Here is a 27,027-nt window from a genome sequence, read left to right as displayed (position 1 = left end):
GCAAGAGTACAGGATGTCCAGGGCGGTACTTAGAGAGACCTTCCAGGAAAGGGACTTGGGAGTTCTGATCGACAAGTCAATGAAGCCGTTCACACAATGTGTGGCGGCGGCGAAAAGGGTGAGCAGAATGCTAGAAATGATTAAGAAGGGGATTACGAACAGGTCGGAGAAGGTTATCATGCCGCTGTACCGGGCATGGTGCGCCCTCACCTGGATTACTGCGTCCAGCACTGGTCGCCGTACATGAAGAAGGACATATTAATACTCGAAAGGGTCCAGAGAAGAGCGACTAAGATGGTTAAGGGGTTGAGGAGCTGCCGTACAGTGACAGATTAGAGAAACTGGGCCTCTTCTCCCTAGAATAGAGGAGATTGAGAGGGGACATGATCGAAACAGTCAAGATACTGAAGAGGATAGACTTAGTAGATAAGGACAGGTTTTTCACCCTCTCCAAGGTAGGGAGAACAAGAGGGCACTCTTTAAAGTTGAAAGGGGATAGATTCCGTACAAATGTAAGGAAGTTCTTCTTCACCCAGAGAGTGGTGGAAAACTGGAACGCTCTCCCGGAGGCTATCATAGGGGAAAACAATTTCCAGGGATTCAAGACAAAGTTAGATAAGTTCCTACTGAACAAGGTCGTATGCTGGTAAGGCTAGTCTAAGTTAGGGCATTGGTCTTTGACCAAAAGGACCGCTGCGTGAGCGGACTGCTGGGCGCGATGGACCACTGGTCTGACCCAGCAGCAGCATCTCTTATGTTCTTATGGTATTGTCCTAGGTTCCAAATGCTGAAGTTGCCATCCAAGCTCACTCCAGCCTATCCAGCCATCCTTTTGTTTGCAGGACATCTACTATAAAGTCTGGTCAGTAACATCCTCCTGTTCTATATTAGTGGAGTTCTCATTAATGCCCACCCCAGCCCATCCTACACCAAATCACCATGGAACACAGACTGTGCAGGTCTGTCCAATATTGGCCTTAGTTCTTTACTTTACATCCTTAATTTCTAATTAGAGATCCTCTATTTTTTTCCCCACGCTTTTTTGAATTCATTTACCATTTTCCTCTCCACCACTTCCCTCAGGAGGGCATTTCAGGCATCTACCACCTTCTCCGTAGAGAAGAATTTTCTAACATTGCTCCTAAGTCTTCCTCCTCGTAACCTCAAATTATCCCAGGACAAGCAGGCAGCCTATTCTCACATATGGGTGATGTCATCAGCGGAGCCCAGATGCAGAAGCTCGCAAGCAGACTTGCTTGAAGAAGTTTCAAGTCGACCGCACCACGCATGCACGAGTGCCTTCCCGCCCAGCGTAGGGCGTGTCTCCTCAGTTCTCAGTTTTCTGCGGAGCCAAGAAGTCCGTCTTTGACTCTCTGCATTTAACTTTGTTATTTCGTGCCTTCTTTACACCGCGGTTTGTGTGGTTTTTCTCCACGAATCAATGTGTTTTTGTTTTTCTTTCTTTTTAAAAAAAAATTTACTTTCTTCCGTTCGGCTGCCGTGGCAGGCCGCTCGGCCGCAGCCCAGGGGCTTCGATTTTGTGGTGGCTGTTTTTCCTCCTATGTCCCGGCCAGCAACGGGCTTCAAGAAGTGTAGCCAGTGCCAGCGTGCAAGTTCCCTCACGGTCCCACACCGTCAGTGCCTCAAGTGCCTTGGGCCGGATCATTAACCGAAGTCATGTGAGCTCTGTGCTACTCTTAAAACCTCAAGCCCTTAAACGTCGTCGTCTTTTGGTGGAGAAGCTCTTCGGGTTGGATTCTTCCTCCAATCCCTCGACTTCAAAGGCGACCTCGGCCTCATCTTTGACTGAGACTCCTGCTTCTACTGCTTCCACCTCGAGCGTCATCAGACCTTCATCGTTTGCAGCGGCTCTCTCCTCGACGACGTCTGCTGAATCTTCCCCTGTATCCTCAGGTCATATAGCTCATCAGAAAGTTCCAGCAGTTGTGCTTAAGGTGTCTAAGACTTCCAAGTCGAAGCACATTTACACTGCCTCGGTGGAACCTCCAGCCAAAGCAGGTGGTCCAGTTTCAGACGCGGATCCATCCTTGCCAGCTTCTTTCCAGACCATGTTGGAGAAGCAATTCATTTAGTTCTTACTAATATGGGACTGAAGCTTCTTCCTCTCATCCAGCCTGGGCATTCTGCAGACTCCCGCGAGGTCAAGCCGCTTCCTTTGCTTCAGTCTGAGCTTGCACACTCTTTGCAGGGAGCAGAGTCTCTGCAAGTGTCTGGTCTGGCATCTAAGCACTTAAAGCAAGGAGCAGAATCTTTGCAATTGTCTCGGCAGGAATCCTCAAGGAGCAGAGTCTTTGGGAGTGCATCGAGGTTCCTCCACCAAGCCTCTGGAGCTTTGATCTACAGCCTCCAGTCCTATCCATTCTTTGATAGCATTGGCTACCTCTGTCTCCGAGGCGAAGTCTCCTCGATCTTCGAGATCTGCTTCCAAGCACCATTCTCACCGACGATCGAGGCCTTCATCGAGGCATACTTCCAGGCATAGTTCTTCTAAAGAATGTCCCTGTTCGATTAAGCCTCAATCTACTCCTACTTTGACTAGAGCGCCGACTCCTCGATCGAGGTCTCCACTTCCGCACCTCGAGGATGCAGCGGTTTCGATTGCTAAGTCCTAATCTCCATATTTTTTTGATGCCTTTTTTCCTGCCGAAGCTTCATCTTCGCCCCAGGCTGCCTCGACGACCTCGAGTCCTTCTCGAGGCAAAGCATTGGCTGATCAGCTATCTTTTTCATCTTTTCTTCATCAGATGGCTGTTGACTTGGATCTTCAATTAGATGCTGGTTCCAAATACTCTAAGGAGTATCTCGAAGTCATGCATCTACCTCAACCTCCGGCAGAGTCACTTAAGCTTGCTCTTCACAAGCTTTTGTCTCAGACTTTTGCCAGATGCCTGGAGACTCCTTATACCATTCCAGCTGTTCCAGGCAAATTGGACTCTAGGTATAAAACTCTCCATCGCAAAGGGTTTGACAACTCAGTTATCTCATCAATCCCTGCTTGTGGAGTCATCCTTAAAGAGGTCCCATTCTTCCAAGGTTTATGCCACCGTTCCTCCTGGAAGGGAAGGGAAAACTATGGACAAATTTGGACGTCGCATCTATCAAAATTCTATGATGTCCTCTAAAGTCCTTAATTATAATTTTCATTTTATTACTTATTTTGAGTTCCTCATAACTCTTTTACCTAAATATTTTAGTTATTTGGATCCTCAAAAACTCTTTGAATTTCAAGAAGTCATTGCTTCTCTATCGCAACTCAGATTACATCTTCAGTCGTTTTTTGATGCTTTCGAGTTGTCTGCCCTGGCAGCTGCTTGCTCTTTAGCAATGCTTCGCTTTGGCTGGCTTCGTACCATTGACATGGAATCTATCGAGGCAGCCACCAAGAAGTTGGCTGAACATGAAAAATTTTTCTCTTCTATTGTCAGACCTAAGCCTAAGCCAACTCCTGCCAAGTCTATACATCCTCTTCAAGTTTATTTAGTTTTTGATTACTTCGCATAGTCGAAATCCAATGCAATTTACATAAATTCAAAAATTATATAAAATGCTAAAAACTAATAGACATAACATTCGTTACTAATACAATAGTACATGTAAGGAGGGAAGGGTTGACAACAATTGGCATAAATACAATTCTAAAAAAAATAGAAAAACTAAAATAAAAATAAAACCAGGGGAGGGTTAAGTCACAAAAGGTTTGGGAACAAATATTCGCTTTATTCTATTAGATCATCTTCTTGAAAATATTATAGGCTATAGCAAATCTATTGGAAAGCATCTTTGAAAAGCCAGCTCTTTAGGAGACTTTTAAACTTGCTAAGAGATTTTTCTTCTCTTATATTGAATGGAAGTGAATTCCAAATTTGTGGAGCTGTAACGGAAAAGATTATATCTCTCTTAGAATATAAAAGTTTTAAGGAAGGTACTACTAGCAGGGCTTCCATTTACCAGAGGCATTTTGCTCCAAGGGCGGCTCCTTATACTCGCCCCCCTCCTAAGAAACAGTATCCTCAGAAGCAGCAAAAATCTCAACCTTCTGCTGCACCTAAGGCTTTACAGCCTTTTTGACTGTTTACAACAGAGCATAACCTCCATCGTTCTGTCTCAGACTTCTCTTCCCCCTATAGAAGGTCGTCTCCATCATTTTTACCACCGATGGATGACAATTACATCCGACCTCTGGGTGCTGACCATCATCAGGAAAGGATACTCTCTTCATTTCACTCAAGTTCTACTAGAGCTTCCTCCAAGAGAGTATCCTTCCAATCCTTTCCAGACCGCCTTTCTTTTTCAGGAAACTCAAGCTCTGCTTCGTCTCCATGCCATCGAACCAGTACCTTTGGAACAGCAGAACAGGGAGTTTTACTCCCGTTACTTCCTTATTCTGAAGAAGATGGACGATCTGCGGCCCATTCTGGATCTCAGGGCTCTCAACAAATTTTTGGTCAAAGAAAAATTTCAAATGTTGTCCCTGGCATCCCTTTATCCCCTTCTCGAGCAGAACGACTGGTTATGCTCTCTGGATCTCAAGGAGGCCTACACTCATATTTCCCCATTCATCCGGCCTTCCGTAAATATCTCAGATTTCGGGTGGGGAATCTGCATTATCAATACAGAGTGCTGCCATTCGGCCTGGCTTCATCTCCCAGAGTGTTCACCATGTGCCTGGTAGTGGTAGCAGCAGCTCTCAGGAACCATGGTCTTTAGGTATTTCCCTACCTCGACGACTGGCTCATCAAGATTCAACATCTCAGGGGGCTATTGTAGCAACCCATCGCACTACCTGGTTTCTACAAAGTTTGGGATTCGAAATCAACTTTCCCAATTCCCAACTTCAGCCCTCACAGAATCTACAATTTATTGGAGTTCTGGACACTGTCCGACTCAGAGCATTCCTCCCAAAACAATGTCTGGAAGCTCTTCTTCAACTCTGTCATACAGTGTCTTCCCGCTCTTCCATCTCAGTGAGACACATGATGTTACTCCTGGGTCACATGGCCTCCACAGTACACGTGACTCCTTTTGCCAGACTTCACCTCAGAATTCCTCAGTGGACCCTGGCATCTCAATAGACGCAGGTTAGCGACCCACTTTCTCAACACATAACAGTCACTCCTTCATTGAAGCAGTTTCTCTGTTGGTGGATGCTCTCTTGCAATCTTTCCAGAGGCTTGCTTTTTCAAACGCCCCCCCCCCCAATCAGAAGGTCCTCACGACAGATTCTTCGACCTACGCTTGGGGCGCTCATCTCGATGGTCTCCGTACAGAAGGCCACTGGACCAGTGCGGATCGTCATAGCAATCTGTTGGAACTCAGCGATCCTCAAGGCTCTCGACGCTTTTCAACATCTTCACGACCAGGTAGTCCTCATTCGGATGGACAACCAAGTCGCCGTGTATTATGTCAACAAGCAGGGAGGGATAGGATCTGCCTCCATTTGTCAAGAAGCTCTGAAGGTTTGGGATTGGGCAATCCGCCACAACGCCTTCCTCAAAGCTGTCTACATACAAGGGGTGAAGAATTGCTTGTTGGACAACTTGAGGAGTCTTCTGCAACCTCACAAATGGACATTCTATTCCTTGCTTCTTCATCACATTTTTCGCAGTGGGGAACGCCTCAGATAGACCTCTTTGCAGCTCCCCACAACTACAAACTGCCTCAGTTCTGCTCCAGGATAAACTCTCCTCATCGCCTCAAGGCAGATGCTTTTCTTCTGGAATGGACAAATCTCTTCCTATATGCATTCCCTCCATGCCCTCTCATTCTCAAGGCTGTGGTCAAGTTGAAGAACGATCATGCCACCATGATTCTGATTGCACCTTGGTGGCCGAGATAACCTTGGTACTCCCTTCTTCAACTCAGTAGCAGGGAGCCATACCTTCTACCAGTTTTTCCATCTCTGCTTACACAGAGTCAAGGGTCTTTCCTTCATCTCAACCTGCAGTCTCTACACCTGACAGCTTGGTACCTCTCAACATGACTCCTCTTCAGTTTTCTTAATCTGTAAGAGATGTTCTAGATGCTTCTAGGATGCCTACCACTAGACAATGCTATCACCAAAAATGGACTAGATTTTCTAAGTGGTGTTTTTCTCACGATAAGGAGCCTCAACATTCATCCTTATCTTCTGTTTTGGATTATCTTATGCACTTATCCACTTCTGGCCTCAAGTGTACATCGATCTGAGTCCATCTCAGTGCAATTGCAGCGTTCCATCAGCCTATTGAAGGGAAACCACTCTCTGCTCATCCGGTGGTTTCCATATTCATGAAACGACTTTTCAATCTCAAACCTCCTCTCAAACCACCTCCTGTGGTTTGTGATCTCAATGTTGTTCTTGCTGAATTGATGAAGCCTCATTTTGAACCAATTGACAAGGCTCATTTGAAGTATCTCATTTGGAAAGTGGTGTTTCTCAGTGAGCTGCAGGCTTTAGCTGTTGATCCACCTTTCACTGTCTTCCATCATGACATGGTGGTTCTCCGTACTCATCCTATATTCCTACCTAAAGTGGATTCAGAATTTCATCTCAACCAATCCATTGTTCTTCCAGTGTTCTTTCCAAAGCCTCATTCTCATCCTGGAGAAACAGCGCTTCATACTCTGGACTGTAAACATGCTTTGGCCTTCTATTTGGAACACACCAAACCACACAGAACTACTCCTCAACATTTTGTCTCTCTTGATCCAAATAAGTTGGGACATCCTATCTGTAAGCGTACCATCTCCAATTGGATGGCTGCTTGTATCTCTTTTTGCTATGCCCAGGCTGGATTACCCCTACACAGTAGAGTCACAGCCCATAAAGTCAGAGCAATGGCAAATTCTGTAGCTTTATTCAGATCTACACTTATTGAGGAGATTTGCAAGGCTGCTACTTGGTCCTCGGTTCATACTTTTCACGTTTCACTATTGTCTGGATACTTTCTCCAGACAGGATGGACAATTTGGACAAACAGTATTACAATATTATTCTCCTAGCTTGTCAACACTCCCACCATCCCATTCTGGTTAGCTTGGAGGTCACCCATATGTGAGAATAGGCTGCCTGCTTGTCCTGGGATAAAGCAGTTACTTACCGTAACAGGTGTTATTCAGGGACAGCATGCAGCTATTCTCACAACCTACCCACCTCCCCTGGTTGGCTTCTCTGCTAGCTATCTGAACTGGGCGGGAAAGCATTCGCGCATGCGCGGTGCGGTCGACTCAAAACTTCTAGTTTCTTCAAGCAAGTCTGCTTGTGAGCTTTCGCCTCCGGGCACCGCTGATGACGTCACCCATATGTGAGAATAGCTGCCTGCTGTCCCTGGAATAAGACCTGTTACGGTAAGTAACTGTGCTTTATGCCCTCTAGTATTACTATTTTTTCTTCTCTGGAAAAGAATTGGTTCTATATTAATGCCTTTCAAGTATTTAAACATCTCTTTCATATCTCCCCTATTGCTCCTCTCCTCTAGAGTTTACATATTTAGGTCTTCCAGTCTCTTCTCATACTTCTTTTGGTTCAAACTAGAGAATGACACGGTGGCGGTTTACCTGCGGCCACCGCGTTTAGCCGCGGGTAACCCGCCGAAACGGAACGAAAACTAGCAGTCGCTGCGGCGACGGGGACAAGGCCATTCACCGCCCCGTGGAGCGGTGAATGGTCTTGTCCCCGCAGTGAGGCATGAAGGATCGTGTGGTCCCCACAGCCCACACCCGCCTGCCCAATCGATCCTAGTGATTAGCCAGCTCTCTCCCTTCTCCTCACCTTAGTTTGTAGGCTTCCTTTTTCGGCGACCCGCACGCTATCAAAGAGCTGCGCACCCGCTGCTGCTCAGTTTCGATCTTCTGCTCTGACGCAACCGGAAACAGGAAGTTGCAGCAGAGCAGAAGATTGAACACTGAGCAGCCGCGCGTGTGCGGCTCTTTGGGAAAGCGTGCAGGTCGCCGAAAAAGAAAGCCTGCAAACTAAGGTGAGGAGAAGGAAGAGAGCTGGCTAAACACTAGGATCAATTGGGCAGGCGGGTGGGGGCTGCGGGGATCGTGCGATCGCCCGTGTTCCCGGCTCAAACTGGAAGGAGGGAGTGAAAGGGAAAAGGATTCTGGGCCAAGGGGATGAAGACGGAAAGAAAAACCCACAGCAGGAAAGAAAGGGAAGGACAGGCAGGTGAGCCAGATGCTAGAAGCATGGGGGGGGGGGGAAGAAAGAAAGAAAAAAGCTAGATGGGGTTGAAAAGAAGAGACACTGGTATGGAAGAGGAAGATAGGGGAAATCTGGACACAGGAAGGTAACAGAAAGAGGGGAAATTATGTGCATGGGGCATAGGGACAGAGACATAAAGGGGACATGCATGGGGATGGTATATGGACACGGGGGGGGGGGGGGCAATGGCAGATACATAGGGGAGATATTAGAAATGGGGAAAATAGGAGCACAGAAGCGAAATGGCTTGTGGGGATGGGACAGGGACCGAGCTCGCAGGCTCCAGTGGCTTGCACAAATTACATTGTAACGTGGCACGAAAATAAGAGGGAGAAAGGTAGATAGGCCACGCGAGAGGAGCTGAAGGGTAGTAGAAAGGAACAGATGGTAAAGGAGGGAGGGAAGGGTGGTGGTGGAAAGGAATAGGACAGACATTGAAGGAGGGTGGAGAGGAACAGACCCTGAAGGGAAATGTGGAAGACAGAGTGGGAAGAAGACAGATGCCAGACTATGGGGGAGCGGAGGGAAGAAGATTGGTGCTAGACCAATTGGGGGGTGGTGAAGGGATAGGCACAGTAACAACAAATGGAAGACGCAGAGAGAAGACACACAATGGATGGAAGGAATTGAATGAGAAGATGTGGAAAGCAGAAACCAGACAACAAAGATAGAAAAAAAAATTCTATTTATTTTTTGCTTTAGGATAAAGTAGTATATTAGTTGTGTTGATAAAAATTTATAAACAAAGCCCTGCCAGCTGAACATCTCTTTCTCTAGTTCAGCAGCAGGAACTTTGATTTATAAGAAAGGAATAAGCTAAATATTACAGTACTAAGGCTTATATGGATGCAGCGGGGACGGTGACGGGGCGATGAATGGGATGGCAGTGGCGGTGACGGGGCGGTGAAAGGGATGGCAGTGACGGTGACGGGGCGGTGAAGGGAATGGCGGTGATGGAGCGGTGCAGAGAATGGTGGGCCGGGGACGGGGCGGTGACAGGGACAGAATTTTTCCCCGTGTCATTCTCTAGTTCAAACCTCTTACCATTTTCACCTCCTTCCTCTGGACCGCTTCAAGTCTTTTTATATCCTTCACCAGATATGAGCTCCAAAAGAGAATATAATACTCTAGATGCGGCCTCACCAATGACCTATAAAGGGGCATCAACACCTCCCAGCTTCTGCTGGTTACTCCTCTTTCTATACAGCCTAGCATCCTTCTGGCTGTAGCCACCACCTTATCACACTGTTTAGATGCCTTTAGATCCTCAAAAACAATCACCCCAAGGTCCCTCTCTCCTCGTGTGCTTATCAGCCTCTCACCTCCCAGCACATATGGTTACCTTGGATTTCTACCCCCCAAATGCATCACTCTGCACTTCTTCGCAATTAATTTTAGTTGTCAGATGTTAGACCATTCTAACTTTTGCAGATCCTTTTTCATGTTTTCCACTCCCCCCGGGGTGTCTACTCTGTTACAAATCTTCGTATCATCCACAATGTCATTCACAATATCATCCGCAATCTAACTCATCAGCAATGTCACTCACAAACATATTGAACAGAATCAGTCCCAGCACCGAGCCTTGAGGCACTCCACTACTCACCTGACCCTCCTCTGAGCGACTTCCATTTACCACTACCCTCGGGCATCTGTCCATCAATCAGTTTCTGATCCAGTTCACCACTATGGGCCCTATCTTCAGCCCACGGAGTTTAAGAGCCTCCTTTGAAGAACTGTGTCAAAGGCTTTGCTGAAATCTAAGTAAATTACATCTAGCGTACATCCTTGATTCTCTGGTCACCCAGTCAAAGAATTTAATCAGATTTGTTTGGCATGATTTACCTTTAGTAAACCCATGTTGCCTTGGATCTTGTAATCCATTAGATTCCAAGAATTTCACTATCCTTTCCTTCAGGAACGTTTCCATTATTTTTCCAATAACTGAGGTGAGACTTACCATCCTGTAGGTTTCCGTTTCATCTCTACAACCACTTTTGTGAAGAGGGATCACATCTGCTCTTCTCCAGTCCCACGGAACTTCTCCCGTCTCTAAAGATTTATTGAACAAATCTTTAATAGGATCCACTAGAACCTGTTGGAACTCCCTCAATATCATGGGATGGCTCCTGTCCGGTACCATAGCTTTGTCCACCTTCAATTTTTCAAGTTGTTCATAAACACTTTCTTCCCTGAACGGTTCAATATCCATTCCATTCTCAGGTATAACTTTGCTGACCAATTGCGGTCTTTCTGTTTTACTTCTGTGAATAATGAACAGAAGTATTTGTGTAGCACATTTGCTTTTTCCTCATAACTCTACATATAGGGCTCCTTTTACAAAGGTGCGCTAGCATTTTTAGTGCACTATCCAATCCAAAGATGGCAAAAAGGTCTAAGAAGGTAATATTCACAAGAGGCTTAATTAACCCAGTGGAATTCTGGTCCCACTATGACATCTCTTCCAACCCGGACCCTGACTCCTTTACAGTTGACTCCTGGACCAACACTAGCACACAGATCCTAAACAAAATGGCCCCCATTAAAACAAAGAAAATGAGAAACAAAAATCTGGATGGCTGGTTTGATGCCGAACTGGGATCAGTAAAACGGGAACTTCGAAAACTTGAAAGACTATGGCTGAAATCCGGTGACAGCAAAGAGAAAGCCAATTGGAGAGCAAAATTAAAGGAATACAAAAAACTTATAACCACCAAACGCACTAACTTTTACGACCAAAAAAATCAGCTCCCCTAACCCTGCCATCAAAAACCTTTTCAAAATAGTCAACAACCATTACGACATTCAGACCCTAACCCGCCCTTCCTTAGACTCCCCATCACAGGCCAAAGCCCTGTCTGAGTTTTTCAAGAGCAAAATCTCCAATCTGAGATCCACCCTATCGACCACCTCCACCAACCATCTGAACTACCCAGTTGCTCAGCTCTATGACGAAACTAGGGCTGATCTGTTCTGGAACAATTTTACCATCCCCACCTGGCAACAATTCTGCAAGTTTTACTCAAAATATACCAATTCCCACTGCAAACTAGACAGTTGCCCACCAAATTTAATGAAAGTTGCCCCGGTCACCTTCAAAGCCAAGTAACATACTTGGCTCTCCTCCCTGCTACAGTCAGGCACATTTCCTGAAGACCTAGGCCAGATACTTATCACTCCGATTGTAAAAAACCCCAAAGAATCCATCATCCTGACATCTAATTACAGACCCATTGCGAACATTCCCTTCTTTACAAAGTTGATGGAAGGTCTAGTCAACCAAGATTTAATAACCTATCTTGACAAATTCAACATTCTAAATGATAACCAGTCAGGTTTTCTTTCCAGACACAGCACTGAAACTGTTATTGCTTCTCTGCTAGACTTCCTTCATAGCCTGTTTAGTCAGGGCACAAGTGCACTAGTCCTGCAGTTTGAACTTAGTAGTGCCTTCAACTTAGTTGATCATGCCATTCTTCTGGACTGTTTGTAGTCAATTGGTCTCTCGGGCAATGTGTTAAAATGGTTCCAGGGTTTTCTAAGTAAACGATCTTACCAAGTCTACAGTGACAATACTCATTCCTTCAGCTGGGTTAACACATGTGGAGTTCCGCAGGGCTCCCCCCTTTCCCCCACGCTGTTCAACATCTACCTGGCCGCTCTAGGGAACCTACTGCAAAGTTTGAAACTCAAATTCTACATTTATGCTGACGACATCACCTTAGTCTTTCCCTAACTAACTTAACTCCCGAGACAAATAATCACCTGGCATCTGTCTTAAAGCAAATCGAACTATGGATGGCCGATTTCAAACTGAAACTCAATTCAGAAAAAAACAAATTCTTTCTGGCGAATCCGAACGACAAAATCAAAGATTCATCAATCTCCTTGAATGGTCAAGTCTTTCCTATCACAGATTCCATAAAAATTCTAGGAGTGACACTAGACCGTAACCTTACCCTCGAAGCACACACCGACCTACTGGTCAGAAAAAGCTTCTCTATCTTATGGAAACTAAGAACCATCAGAAAGTACTTCGATGCATCCTCATTCAGCTTACTTGTGTAATCCTCCATCCTAAGCTTACTCGATTACTGTAACATCATCTACCTGGGATCTTTAAAAAAAAAAAAAAAAACACTCAAAGACTACGAATCATCCAAAATTCGACAATCCGTCTGATATTTGGGCTAAAAAAAATGGGAACACATAACACCCTACTACCAAAAACTCCACTGGCTCCTTTGGAGCCTGCACAGTCCTTCCTTCTCCTACTGAGTGCCATTGAGGAAGTTCCTCTCAATCAGCAGAACCAGGGATTCTACTCCCGTTACTTCTTGGTTCCCAAGAAGACCGGAAGACTGAGACCCATCCTGGCTCTCAGAGCTCTCAACAAGCTTCTAGTCAAGGAAAAATTCAGGATGCTATTCCTCACCCTACTTTATCCTCTTCTTAATCAGAACGACTGGTTATGCTCCCTGGATCTCAAGGAAGCCTACACATATATCCAATTCATCCAGAAAAAATTGTCGGTTCCAGATCAATCACTGTCATTACCACTACGAGGTACTTCTGCTCTGCCTGGCATCTTCTCCCATTCATGAAGTACCTGATTTAGTGGCTGCATCTCTACGTTCACATGGCCTTCCAATCTTTCCTTACCTGGACAACTGGTTGATCAAGGCTGTATCCTCAGGAAGTGGTCCAAAAAGCATCTCAGACCAATTCCTTTCTTCAGGCTCGAAATCAACTTCCCCAAATCACATCTCATTCTGACTCAACATCTACAGTTCATTGGGGCACTTCTAGATACCACTCTCAAGAGAGCGTTTCTTCCTCAAGATCACCTTCAGACTTATCAGCAACTGCTTCCTCTCCAATCCATCTCTGCCAGGCACATGATGGTTCTTCTCGACCACATGGCTTCCATTATCCATGTCACCCCACTGGCAAGACCTCATCTTTGCATGGACCCTTGCTTCCCAATAGGTCGCGTTTGCATGCAGATGATTTGCACCTTCGTGCAAATCGTTTGCATGCAAACTTGTTAGTGCATTAATCACTATTGGGGAAACGGCCAGCGAATCAGCCAATGCCGATCCAGTTGGTAATACCGACTGACTTTTGTGCATCTAGGCCAAAGATGTTCAAAGTAGTTAAATCGCAAGAGGATTGTGAAAAATTACAAAAGGGCCTTGTGAGACTGGAAGACTGGGCATCAAAATGTCAGGTGACATTTAATGTGAGCAAATGCAAAGTGATGCACGTGGGAAAGAGAAACCGGAACTATAGCTATGTGATGCTGGGTTCAGTGTTAGGAGTTACTGCCCGGGAAAAGGATCTAGGTGTCATTGTTTGAGGATACGTTGAAACCCTCAGCTCAGTGTGTGGTGACTGCTAGGAAAGCAAATAGAATCTATTATAATCTAATACTTGGTTTTATATACCGAGACTTCAATCTAAGAGAGTTTGACTCGGTTTCCAATAGTTAGATTAAGCTAAAGGAAACATATTGAATGGATCTCTAAAAGGATTAATTACCAAAGTGTTTAGTTTTCAAAGTCTTACGAAAAGAAGAAAGGGAACCAGAACTTCTCAGGAAAAGTGGAAGATCATTCCAATGTTAGGAATTATCAGGAAAGGAATGGAAAACAAAGATGAAAATGTTATAATGCCCTTGTACAACCACACCTTGAATACTTAGTGCAGTTCTGTTTGCCATAACTCAAAAAAGATATAGAGGAATTAGAAAGGTACAGAGAAGGGTGATAAAAGGAATAGGACGACTTCCCTATGAGGAAAGGCTAAATTGTCTAGGGCTCTTCAGCTTGGAGAAGAAACGGCTCGGGGATGATGTGATAGAGGTCTATAAAATAATGAGTGGAGTGGAAAAGGTTGATGTGAATTGATTGTTTACTCTTTCCAAAAATACTAGGACTAGGGGGCATGTGATGAAGCTACTGAGTAGTAGATTTAAAACAAAGCGGAGAAAATATTTCTTCACTGAATGTGTAATTAAACTCTGGAATTGGTTGCTAGAGAATGTGGTGAAATAAGTTAGCTTAGCGGGGTTTTAAAAAGATTTGGATAATTTACTAAAAGAGAAGTTTATAGGCCATTATTGAGATGTCTTGGGGGAAATTCACTGCTTATTCTTAAGATAAGCAACATAAAATCTGTTTTGCTACTTGGGATATAGCTAGCTACTTGGGACCTGGATTGGCCACTGTTGGAAACAGGATACTTAGCTTGATTGACCTTCAGTCTGTCCCAGTATGTCAATTCTTATAATGTTTTGTTCCTTATGCCCCACCCTGTTCGGAGATTCCGCTTGCATTAGGCAATATTCTGGACTGAAGTTCCTATGGCTTGAGGCAGCCATAAGAGAAGTTTTATAAGGCCAGGGGATTGAGTCCCACTGAATGCTGCAGTCTCGGAACTACACAAGTGTTGGTGTTGTTAGTTGCACACTGGTAGGTGGTGTGTTGATTCTACCTCTAGCTTTTGTTAAAACATTGTTTGCTGTTTTTTACGCTTATTTACACTTATTGTTATGCCTATTCCTATTGCAGAGCAGAGCAAATGTTATGTTCTCGAGGAGTCTACCAAACCCCTCCTTGTTATTTCCTCTGCTAGGGATTTACACTTGTTTTGGTATGGACTGAGGAGAGGAGGACTTCCCAGGGAGTCAAGGAGGTGGATCTGCGAAAAATGATTGACATTTTCTACAATCCAACTTGCATGTTGGGGTTTACACCCTATTCGTAAGGAATTGTATTCTACAGGAAAGAGGATTATTGAGGTAAGAACCTAATCATTCCTAAGCAACTAGCTTGGGATTTTTACCGCACTACTACCACTGACCCACATGCTAACGCCCATGCTAGCTGCTCATTACAGTTCACTAAACACACCGTTTAGTTATGGATAATACAAACATCCAATTATTGTGGTTGCTGCCTTGAAGTACCGTGTTTTCACGCATATAACGCGCACATTATACACGATTTTACAAACCGAGCATAACCATGCGCGTTATATGTGTGAGCGCGTTATACAATTTTTTTTTTTTCATTGCGATCCGGCATCCTCCCCCCCGCTTGCGTCACCCTCCCTCTCCCGCGATCCTACATCCCCCCCAGCACCGCAAAGACATCGCTTACCCCGATTGGGCACCGGCACCAGCACCAATGCACAGGACGTGCCAGTGCCCGAAGATCCTCCCTCACCTGGGCTGGGCTGGGCTGGGTGGTGCGAGGGAGATCCTCCCTCTTCCCTGTGCTGGGCTGGACTGGGCTTTGAACATTTGCGCATGCTCAAAGCCTTCTGGTCTCGCTCTCTCCAAGATTCTCAGATTCAGAATCTTTGAGAGAGCGAGATCAGAAGGCTTTGAGCATGCGCAAATGCTCAAAGCCCAGTCTAGCCCAGCACAGGGAAGAGGGAGGATCTCCCTCGCATCTACCAGCCCAGGCGACGGAGGATCTTCTGGCACTGGCACGTCCTGTGCATTGGTGCTGGTGCCGGTGCCCAATCGGGGTAAGCGATGTCTTTGCGGTGCTGGGGGGGGATGTAGGATCGGGGGGGGGAGGGGATGCCAGTTCTCAGGGCCAGAAGAGGGAGTAAGCGGGGGTGGCGGGAGGAGGTTTTAGCAGCATACGCGGTATACGCGTGTGCATGCTATATAGAATTTTTTTTACATAAATGCATTGTTCCCGCTCGCTATATGCGTATGCGTGTTATACACGTATGCGCGTTGTAAGCGTGAAAATACGGTATATTTGGCTAACTGATCACTATGCATTATATTATTAATGGTATATATAATTGTTATATTATTAATGGTATATATAATTGTTCTTATAATCTACTTACATTGAATATATTCTGATTTTTCTTTAAAGGAGTCAAGATCAACCTGTAGATGAAGTAAATCAAAGCAGATCAGTCTGGTCAAATGACAACCAGGGAGGTCAAGTTGAAAAACGGACACTTCTTAAGACAACACTTCCTGTTCCAATACAAAACTTAGCCTCTGGTAACCATAAAAAACTATTGGATAATGGAAGGCGAAGAAGACAGTTAGATGAGGAATCGCTGGAGAGTTTTAGCAGCATGCCTGATCCTATGGATCCAACAACAGTTACGAAAACATTTAAATCAAGGAAAGCATCAGCACAAGCTAGCCTTGCGTCTAAAGACAAAACCCCTAAATTAAAGAATAAGAAGAGGAAAAGTTCCCAGACCAAATGTAAGGGAGTTACAGATTTTGGTAGGTTTCTTGTGAACCTAAGCTGAGTGGGAATAAGTCATTTGAAAATGAACCGTAACAAAACATTCTTTTAAATTGCTTTTTCACTAAAATATGCTTATGTGCTTCTATTAATGTTTTAGGAATATTAGTCATAAAGTTTGGAAATTTCAAGCAGTATAAATAAACAAGTACAGAATAAATGTAAGTGTTAGACTAAATAAAGAACCACATCTTAAATGCCTAGCACATCTTTCATTTAAGAAAGATAATTTTATCATGCCCTCTTTTGGTCTATGTGATCACCATCTAATTTGGCTGGTTCAGTTTGCTAGTTTTGGTACATTGCCCTATTTTTGAACAGATACCTTGGAAAAGCATTTCATAACCTTTTATCCAGTGTGAGTGCTTTTTAATTCTTAGAAATTCATGTGATGCCATATGATGAAAACAAAACAGCAGACTTCCACTTCCCTACCCTTTTATTCAGTTCCTCCTCCTCCCCATTCGGATCATGAATGCAGCAGTGGTAGCAACTGTAGCAGCGGTCACCAATCACTCTAAGACCTTAGTGCTTTTCATGCATTCCAATTTAACAAGAACCTATATTGGGTGGGTAGGTGGGGGAGCGTGGCCCATATTGACTGGAACCAGTGGTCTCAAACCCATGGCCCGGGAGCCACATGCAGCCCGCCAGGTATGTTTATCATAATCACAAAAGTAAAACAACAGTTTCTTGATCATATGTCTCTTTAGCTATAAATTACAATATTATTATTAAGACTTAGTCAAAAGGAAAGATTTATAAACTATAAAGGGTTCCTTTTACAAAGCTGCGCTAGCGGTTTTAGCACGCGCTAGACGCTAATGCCAGCATTGAGCTGGCGTTAGTTCTAGCCATGTAGCATGGGTTTAGTGTGCACTAAAATTCTGCATGCGCTAAAAATGCTATCACAGCTTTGTAAAAGGAGCCCAAAGAGTTTTACCTCATGTAAAATTGTTGTTTCTTTAATAAGACATTAACTATTTTTTTCTGAGGCCCTCCAAGTACCTACAAATCCAAAATGTGGCCCTGCAAAGGTTTTGAGTTTGAGACCACTGACTGGCACTGTTGGCCTAGGTCACAGGGGAGGAGTAGCCCTATTTCTTTGATCCCTATGCACTACAGTTGTGACTCATTGTTGGGAACCATTGTCTTAGAAGCTGTGGCAGGTTACTTTTTTTTAAATAAGCATGAGTATGCTATCATCTTCTTAAATGTTAAAACATATTTGAATTTTGTAATAAGCGAGGAAAAGTTTAATAAACACATTAGCTTCCAGTATATTAAAAATCTTTTAACTTGTTTGAATGTTATATTTAGTGAGGAAGATTATTAATCTTTTCAGACTTTGTCTCAGCAGACATTATTTGCATAAATTTCTTGTGGTTTGAGGAGGATGGATAGTCTTGTTTTGAATTGGTAGCCTGACTTGTCAAATGTGACTATATTTGACTGGATATTGCCCAGATTTTTTAAATCAAATTTTTAAGGAAATTGGCCCACAGTAAAATTAAATAACCACTGGGCAACAGTTGACATTCAAATTTTTTTTTCACCAAAACATTGGAGCTTTAAGTGGGAGAAGGGTTTCTTTAGCAGAACTTACTCTGCAACTCTTATTGATGGTGGTTTTATTCTTTTTTTTTTTAACTTTATTTAGTTTTAAAAAGTGCAATACAATTTACATACAAATAATAATAATCAAATAAGCACTTATAAACAATCAGAATCTATACAAAAGACAAAAATTCCTTCTTCCATCCATCATTACCATCAGGAATAATACCAAAGCAAAAGATATACCCCCCTCCCGCGGATGCTTTTTCTTTAGCTATATTTGCTTGGCCAATTTTTATGTGGCTATATTTGCTCAATGTTCCAGAAACAAGATTTCTAGTGACCTGAAGAAGTGCGGATAGTGTCCCAGGACATTATGTGTCACTGACAACTATGAATTGTACTTGGAATGTTGTACCCATGCCAAAAGCACATACCAAGTTGCTCTTCCCTGACAGATGATGTTACATAGTCTTTGAAGCCATAGAGTAAAAGGAGAAGCTATTATGTTCAACCATATCTGACCCAAATGTATTGCCATTAACTCAAGAGCCAGATGTTGTACCAGATGCTGGTGATATATGAGCATCAAATAAGATTTCAACCACCCCCCCTCTCAAGGATGTGCATTGGTAGAGACCATCGGAACCATTTATCAAGTCCCAATTGAAGAACTTGTGTTTGGCTCTTCAGTATTGGAATTGAAGGGTTCTGATGCTCCATGTGAAGTAAACAAAAAACTGCAAAAATCACAAAACAGTACTTAAAAGAATATCATAAATAGAGAAGGATCATCGGACAACAAAATATAGTTCTTAATTTATAATTTTTAAGGTGAACCCTCAGTGTGAAGTTGTGAGTTCAGAAGAGCAGCTTCCCTTGGAAAACCAGGCTAGAAATCATACAAGGATTTAAGCCATACACTATCTTCGGGTTAACCAGGGTATGTGTGGATACACCATGTTAAACAGTGAAAGTGCCCAAAGGAGAAATAAATAAATCTCTCGGAAATGTGTTTTTCTCACCCAAGTTCAATGGATTAACTCCCGTGTTCTAGACAGTGCGTGAGGAACTGCAGCGTTATGAATTAAACAAACTTAGCTTGAAAATCTAGTCCGGTAGCTGGGATGCAGGGCAGCAATTGATTTAGAAGTGTTCTCCGCTCCCTTTTCACAAATCCTGTATTTGGTCCAACCATGCTTAGTGTCAAGGCAACAGCCCCTTCAGGAACTGCAGGTCATTTAAACAAAAAATAAAGAAGTCGCCGAGACTTCCATTATAATCTATAAATGGCTAACATAAGAATTGCCGCTGCTGGGTCAGACCAGTGTCCATCGTGCCTAGCAGTCCACTCATGAGGCAGCCACCAAGTCATAGACCAGTGCTCTAAATGAGTCCAGCCTAACCTGCGTACGTTCCAGTTCAGCAGGAACCTGTCCAACTTTGTCTTGAATCTCTGGAGGGTGTTTTCCCCTATAACAGACTCCGGAAGAGCATTCCAGTTTTCTACCACTCTCTGGGTGAAGAAGAACTTCCTTACATTTGTACGAAATCTATCCCCTTTCAATTTTCGAGAGTGCCCTCTCGTTCTCTCTACCTTGGAGAGGGTGAATAATTTGTCTTTATCAGCTAAGTCTATTCCCTTCAGTATTTTGAATGTTTCGATCATGTCCCCTCTCAGTCTTCTCTTTTCAAGGGAGAAGAGGCCCAGTTTCTCCAATCTCTCACTGTACGGCAACTCCTCCAGCCCCTTAACCATTTTAGTCACTCTTCTCTGGACCCTTTCGAGTAGTACCATGTTCTTCATGTATGGCGACCAGTGCAGGACGCAGTACTCCAGGTGAGGGCGCACCATGGCCCGGAACAGCGGCATGATAACCTTCTCTGATCTGTTCATGATCCCCTTCTTAATCATTCCTAGCATTCTGTTCGCCATTTTTGCCACCGCTGCGCATTGCGCAGATGGCTTCATTGACTTGTCGATCAGAACTCCCAAGTCTCTTTCCTGAGAGGTCTCTCCAAGTACTGCCCCGGATATCCTGTATTCGTGCATGAGATTTTTGTTACCGACATGCATCACTTTACACTTATCCATGTTAAACCTCATTTGCCATGTCGATGCCCATTTCTCAAACTTGATTATGTCAGGTTGCAGATCTTCGCAATCCCCTATCTTCACTACTCTGAATAACTTTGTATCGTCTGCAAATTTAATCAACTCACTTGTCGTACCAATGTCCAGATGTTGAAGAGCACGGGTCCAAGCACCGAGCCCTGCGGCACCCCACTAGTGATGCTCTTCCAGTCCGAGTATTGTCCATTTACCCCCACTCTCTTTCCTATGCTCCAGCCAGTTTTTAATTCACACGAGTATTTCACCCTCGATTCCATGGCTCGCAATTTTCCAAAGTAGTCGTTCATGTGGAACCTTGTCAAACGCCTTCTGAAAATCCAGATATACAATGTCGACCGGGTCGCCCTTGTCTATCTGCCTGTTAACTCCCTCGAAGAAGTGCTGCAAGTTCATCAAACAAGATCTGCCTTTGCTGAAACCGTGCTGGCTGGTCCTCATCAGATTGTGTCCGTCAAGATGATCAATGATGCTGTCCTTTATCAGCACCTCTGTCATCTTTCCCGGTACCGAGGTCAGACTCACCTGTCTGTAATTTCCCGGATCTCCCCTCGAACCTGTTTTGAAGATCTGCGTAATATTCACCACCTTCCAGTCCTCCGCAATCTTTCCCAATTTGATCGACAAATTGGCTATTAGTTGAAGCAGTTCAGCTATAGTCCTTTTCAGTTCCTTGATGGCCCTCAGATGAATGCCATCTGGCCTCGGGGATTTATTGCCTATCGATCTGCCTGCATAACTCTTCTAGACTGACCATCAACTCTATCAGTTTCCCGTCTTCTTTTCCAGCAAATAGCCTGATGGGTTCTGGTATGCTGTGTATATCCTCTTTGGTAAATACAGACACAAAAAATGTATTCAGTTTGTTGGCGATTACTTTGTCCTCCTTTAGCACTCCCTTTATTTCATGGTCATCCAACGGTCCCACCACTTCCTTCACGGGTCGTTTCCCCTTAATATATCGAAAGAATGGTTTTAAGTTTTTCGCCTCCTTGGCTATTTTTTCCTCGTAGTCTCTTTTGGCCCCTTTTATTGCCTTATGGCACCTGCTTTGATGATGTTTGTGCTTATTCCAGTTTTCACCCGTTCTTGACCTTTTCCATTCCTTAAACGAAGTTTTCATGTCTCTAATCGCTTCCTTCACCTCTACAGTGTGCCACGCTGGTTCCTTGTTCTTTTTCCTCTTGGATCCCTTGTTGATACGCGGTATACATAGATTTTGTGTCTTGGTGACTTTGTCCTTAAAAAGGGACCAAGCTTGCTCTAGCGTTTTTAGAGTGCTTATTCTCTTCTTAATCTTCCCCACCATGAGTCTCATCCCTTCATAATTCCCTTTTCTGAAGTTCAGTGCCGTTGCCGTCGTTCTGGACCAATGTTTTGCTGCTGTGTCCAGGTCGAAGCGGATCATGTTGTGATCGCTGTTTCTCAGCATCCCTTCTACTTCTACACCTTGTGCCCGACCTCGCAGTCCATTTAGAATTAAATCCAGAATTTCATTTCCTCTTGTATTTTCCTTGACAAGTTGTTCCAGGAACCAATCACCTACAGCATCCAGGAACTTGGTCTCCCAAGCACAGTAGGAGGTGCCTAGGTTCCAGTCTATCCCCAGATAGTTGAAGTTACCCATGATAACTGCATTGCCTCCCTTGTAGTTGCATTTAATCTCGTCCATCATTTCTCCATCAATTTCTGCGGACTGCCCTGGGGGTCGGTAGTAGATGCCGATCTTCGATTCTAGTCCATTTGTTCCCAGAATTATCCCAAGACAAGCAGGCAGGCTATTCTCACATGTGGGTGACGTCATCCGACGAGCCCCGATGCGGACACCTCACAAGAATACTTGAAGAAACTAGAAGTTTCGAGTTGTCCGCACCGCGCATGCACGAGTGCCTTCCCGCCCAACACAGGGCGCGTCTCCTCAGTTCTCAGTTTTCCGCAGAGCCGAGAAGTCCATCTTTGACTCTCTGCGTTCAACTTCGTTCACTTTTTCCTTCTCTTCGACTGCGGTTTATGTTTTTTTCTTCACGAATCGCTGTTTTCATTTGTTTCCTTTCAAAAAAAAAATTTTTTTTTAAATCTTCCGTCCGTTCTCCGGGACAGGCCGCTTGGCCGCAGCCCGCGAGCTTCGACTTTGCATCGGCTATTTTTTGGCCTATGTCCCGGCCTGCTATAGGATTTAAGAAGTGTAGCAAGTGTCGGTGCACGATCTTCCTTACGGACCCTCACAGATGCTGCCTCAAGTGCCTTGGGCCGAAACATCATCCAACCTCGTGCCTGCCTTGCTTAACACTTCAGCCTCGAGCTTTCAAGAGTCGTTGCATTTTGGTGGATAAGCTCTTCGACATGGAGTCTCCAACTGATCCCTCACCTTCGAAGGCGTTTTCGACCTCGACTTCCGTCGATTCTCCTTCGACGCTTTCTACTTCCACTTCGACCCTCATCAAACCTTCATCGTTTGCAGCAGCTCTTGCTTCGACGTCATCTGCTGTATCTTCCCCTGTTCCTCAGGTCAGATAGCTCAGCAGTCGGTTTCACTGGTGGTGATGAAAGTGTCCAAGACTACTAAGTTGAAGCACACTTACACTGCCTCAAAGGAACCTCTAGCCAAGGCAGGTGGACCGGTTTCAGACGCGGATCCCACCTTGCCGGCTTCTTTCCAGACCATATTAGAGAAGCAGTTTCTTCAGTACCTTACTATTATGGGTTTTAAACTGCTTCCTATTATCCTGCCTGGGCATTCAGCAGACTCCCGCGAGGTTGAGCCGCTTCCTATGTCCCAGTCGAGCCCTTCACACTCTTCGCAGGGAGCAGAGTCTCTGCGAGTGTCTGGTCTGCCATCTAAGCACGAAAAGCAAGGAGTAGATTCTTTGCGAGTGCCTCAACGAGAATCCTCACACTCTCAGCAAGGAGCCGAGTCTTTGTGAGTGCATCAAGGTTCCTCTTCCAAGCCTCTGGAGCTTCGATCTACAGCCTATAGCCCTATTCATACTTTGGCATCGGCTACTTGTGTTTCCGAGGCGAAATCTCCTTGATCCTCGATATCTGGTTTTGGACACAGCTATCATTATCGCTCGAGGCCTTCATCAAGGCATTCTTTCAGGAATCGTTCTTTTCAGGACATTCCCTCTTCCTCAAAGCCTAGTTCTACTCCAACCTCGACCAGACCACCGACTTCTCGGTCGAGGTTTCCGATGCCAGACCTCGAGGATGTTCCAGTCTCAGTTGCCTCGTCCAAGTCACCAGGTTCCTTCGATGCTTTTTTCTATCCCGAAGCTTCTTCTTTGACACAAGCTGCCTCAATGTCCTCGAGTCCTTCTCGAGACCAAGCCTTACCAGATCAGCTATCTTTTTCATCTTTCTTGCGACAGATGGCTCTGGATTTGGATGTGAAATTGGATACTGGCTCCAAATATTCTAAGGAATATCTAGAAGTCATGCGTCTCCCTCAGCCTCCTGCTGAGAGTCTCAAGCTTCCTCTTCATAAGCTTTTAAATCAGACTTTTGCTCGATGCATGGAGACTCCTTTTTCCATACCAACAGTTCCAGGAAAGTTGGACTCGAGGTATAAAACTGTGCATCACAAGAACTTTGACAACTCACAGCTCTCTCATAAATCCCTGCTTGTCGAATCTTTGAATAGATCCTATCCTTCTTTTTATTGCTTTTTATTGATTTTGTACATCGCTTAGTAATTTTAATAGGCGATTAATCAAATACACTAATAAACTTGAAACTTGAAGGTCTATGCCACAGTTCCTCCTGGGAGAAAGGGGAAAACTATGGACAAATTTGGACATTGCATCTACCAGAATGCTATGATGTCCTCTAAAGTCCTCAACTATAATTTTTATTTCATTACTTATTTTGAATTTCTTCTTTCCCTTCTGCCGAAGTTTTTGGTTTATATGGACAACCAAATGCATTTTGAGTTTCAAGAACTGATTGCTTCTTTCTCTCAATTGCGTCTCTGTCTCCTTCAATCATCTTATGATGCTTTTGAGCCCCCTGCCCGAGCAGCTGCTTGCTCGGTGGCTATGCGTCATCTTGCCTGGCTTCGAACCATTGACATGGACTCTAACCTTCAGGACCGCCTGGCTAATCTTCCTTGTCAAGGCAACAACCTCTTTGATGAATCCATCGAGGCGGCCACCAAGAAGTTATCTGACCATGCAAAATCGTTTGCTTCCATCGTCAGACCCAAGCCAAAGCCCTCCTGTCATCTATCAGAGGGGTTTTCCTCCAAAGCCGGCTCCTTATACTCGCCCTCCTTTGAAAAAGCAGCAGCCTCAGAAGCAACAGCAATCCCAACCTTCTGCTGCACCTAAGGCTTCTCAGCCTTTTTGACTGTTTACAACAGAGCATAACATCCATCGTTCTGTCTCTGTCTCCTTTTCCCTCTGTCGCAGGTCGTCTCTATCATTTTTACCACTGATGGACGATAAATACATCCGACCTCTGGTTACTTACCATCATCAGGAAAGGATCTCTCTTCATTTCACTCAGATTCCACCAGAGCTTCCTCCAAGAGCTTCCAATCCATCCCAGACCGCCCTTCTTCTTCAGGAAGCTCAAGCTCTGCTTCATCTCCATGCCATCGAGCCTGTTCCCCTGGAACAGCAGAACAGGGGTTTTTACTCCCGTTACTTCCTTGTTCCAAAGAAGACGGGCAATCTGCGACCCATCCTAGATCTTAGGGCTCTCAACAAGTTTTTAGTCAAAGAAAAGTTTTGAATGTTGTCCCTGGCATCTCTTTATCCCCTTCTCGAGCAGAACGACTGGTTATGTTCTCTGGATCTCAAGGAGGCCTATACTCGTGTTCCCATACATCCGGCCTCCCGTCAATACCTCAGATTTCGGGTGGGGGGAATCTGCATTACCAATACTGAGTTCTACCCTTCGGCCTGGTCTCATCTCCCAGAGTGTTCACCAAGTGCCTGGTAGTGGTAGCAGCAGCTCTATGGAATCATGGTGTTCAGGTATTTCCCTACCTAGACGACTGGCTCATCAAAGACTCCACGTCTCAAGGGGTTATTGTAGCTACCCAACAGACTATCTGGTTCCTACAAAGTTTGGGATTCGAAATCAACTTTTCCAAATCTCAACTTCAACCCTCACAGAATCTGCAATTCAATGGAGCTGTTTTGGACACTGTCCAGCTCAGAGAATTCCTTCCTCAACAACATCTGGAGGCTCTTCTACAACTATGTCACACAGTGTCTTCCCACTCTTACATCTCGGCGAGAAACATGATGGTTCTTCTGGGTCACATGGCCTCAACAGTACATGTGACTCCTTTTGCAGACTTCACCTCAGAATACCTCAGTGGACCCTGGCATCTCAATGGACGCAAGTTTGCGACCCTCCTTCCCGACACATTTCAGTCACTCCTTCTTTCAAGAAGTCTCTCCGTTGGTGTATGCTCTCTTCCAATCTTTCCAGAGGCTTGCTTCTTCAAACGCCCCCTCATCAGAAGGTCCTCACGACAGATTCTTCGACCTACGCTTGGGGCGCTCATATCGATGGTCTCCGTACTCAAGGCCTCTGGACCAGTACGGATCGTCAGTGTCATAGCAATCTGTTGGAGCTCAGAGCCGATCTTCAAAGCTCTCCATGCTTTTCAACATCTCCTTCACGACACAGTAGTCCTCGTTCGCACAGACAACCAAGTCGCCATGTATTATGTCAACAAACAGGGAGGGACAGGGTCTGCCTCCCATTGTCAAGAAGCTCTGGAGGTTTGGGACTGGGCAATCCGGCACAACACCTTCCTCAAAGCTATCTACAATCAAGGGGCAAAGAATTGCTTAGCGGACAACTTGAGTCGTCTCCTGCAACCTCACGAATGGACTCTCCATTCCTCGCCTCTTCATCACATTTTTTTCACAGCTCCCCACAACTTCAAACTGCCTCAGTTCTGCTCCAGGATATACTCTCCTCATCGCCTCAAGGCAGATGCTTTTCTTCTGGAATGGACAAATCTTTTCTTCTATGCATTTCCTCCATTTCCTCTCATTCTTAAGACTCTGGTCAAATTGAAGAATGATCATGCCACCATGATTCTAATCACTCCTCGGTGGTCGAGACAACCCTGGTGGTCCCTTCTACTTCAACTCAGCAGCAGGGAGCCATACCTTCTACCAGTTTTTCCTTCTCTGCTTACACAGAGTCAGGGATCTCTACTTCACCCAACCTGCAGTCTCTACACCTGACAGCTTGGTACTTCTCAACATAACCCATCTTTAGTTTTCTCAATCTGTAAGAGACATTTTAGAAGCTTCTAGAAAGCTCACAATTAGACAATGCTATCATCAAAAATGGACTAGATTTTCTACATGGTGTTTTTCTCATCATAAAGAGCCTCAGCATTCTTCCTTATCTTCTGTTTTGGACTATCTTTTGCACTTATCCAATTCTGGCCTATAAGAGTCCATCTCAGTGCAATTGCGGATTTTCATCAGCCTATTGAAGGGAAACCTCTTTCTGCTCATCCGGTGGTTTCCAGATTCATGAAAGGACTTTTCAATGTCAACCCTCCTCTCAAACCGCTTCCTGTGGTTTGGGACCTCAATGTTGTCCTTTCTCAACTCATGAAGCCTCCATTTGAACCAATTGATAAGGCTCATCTGAAGTATCTCACTTGGAAAGTGGTGTTTCTCATTGCCCTCACTTCTGCTCGATGAGTCAGTGAGCTGCAAGCTTTAGTTACTGACCCACCTTTCACTGTGTTTCATCATGATAAGGTGGTTCTTCGTACTCATCTGAAATTCCTGCTTAAAGTGGTCTCATAATTTCATCTCAACCAATCCATTGTACTTCCAGTGTTTTTTCCAAAACCTCATTCT

General features: G+C 44.7%; 1 protein-coding gene across 15 annotated transcripts in view; it reads left to right on the top strand.

Moving 5' to 3' along the window:
- The window catches only part of PCM1 (pericentriolar material 1), an 869,560-nt gene that overhangs the window by 501,695 nt on the left and 340,838 nt on the right, over nucleotides 1–27,027 (top strand). For 14 of the 15 annotated variants that reach the window (XM_033944006.1, XM_033944000.1, XM_033944047.1 and 11 more), the window contains one exon: nucleotides 16,108–16,475. In XM_033944006.1, coding sequence (XP_033799897.1) covers nucleotides 16,108–16,475 — 368 coding nt within the window. The remainder of the gene's footprint in view (nucleotides 1–16,107; nucleotides 16,476–27,027) is intronic. The other variant, XM_033944020.1, reaches the window with a different exon arrangement.

This window comes from Geotrypetes seraphini, chromosome 1 (genome assembly GCF_902459505.1).
Source record: "Geotrypetes seraphini chromosome 1, aGeoSer1.1, whole genome shotgun sequence".
Lineage (NCBI taxonomy): Eukaryota > Metazoa > Chordata > Amphibia > Gymnophiona > Dermophiidae > Geotrypetes > Geotrypetes seraphini.
The sequence above is the reverse complement of the archived record's forward strand: the minus strand, read 5'-3'. Positions and strand labels throughout refer to the sequence as shown.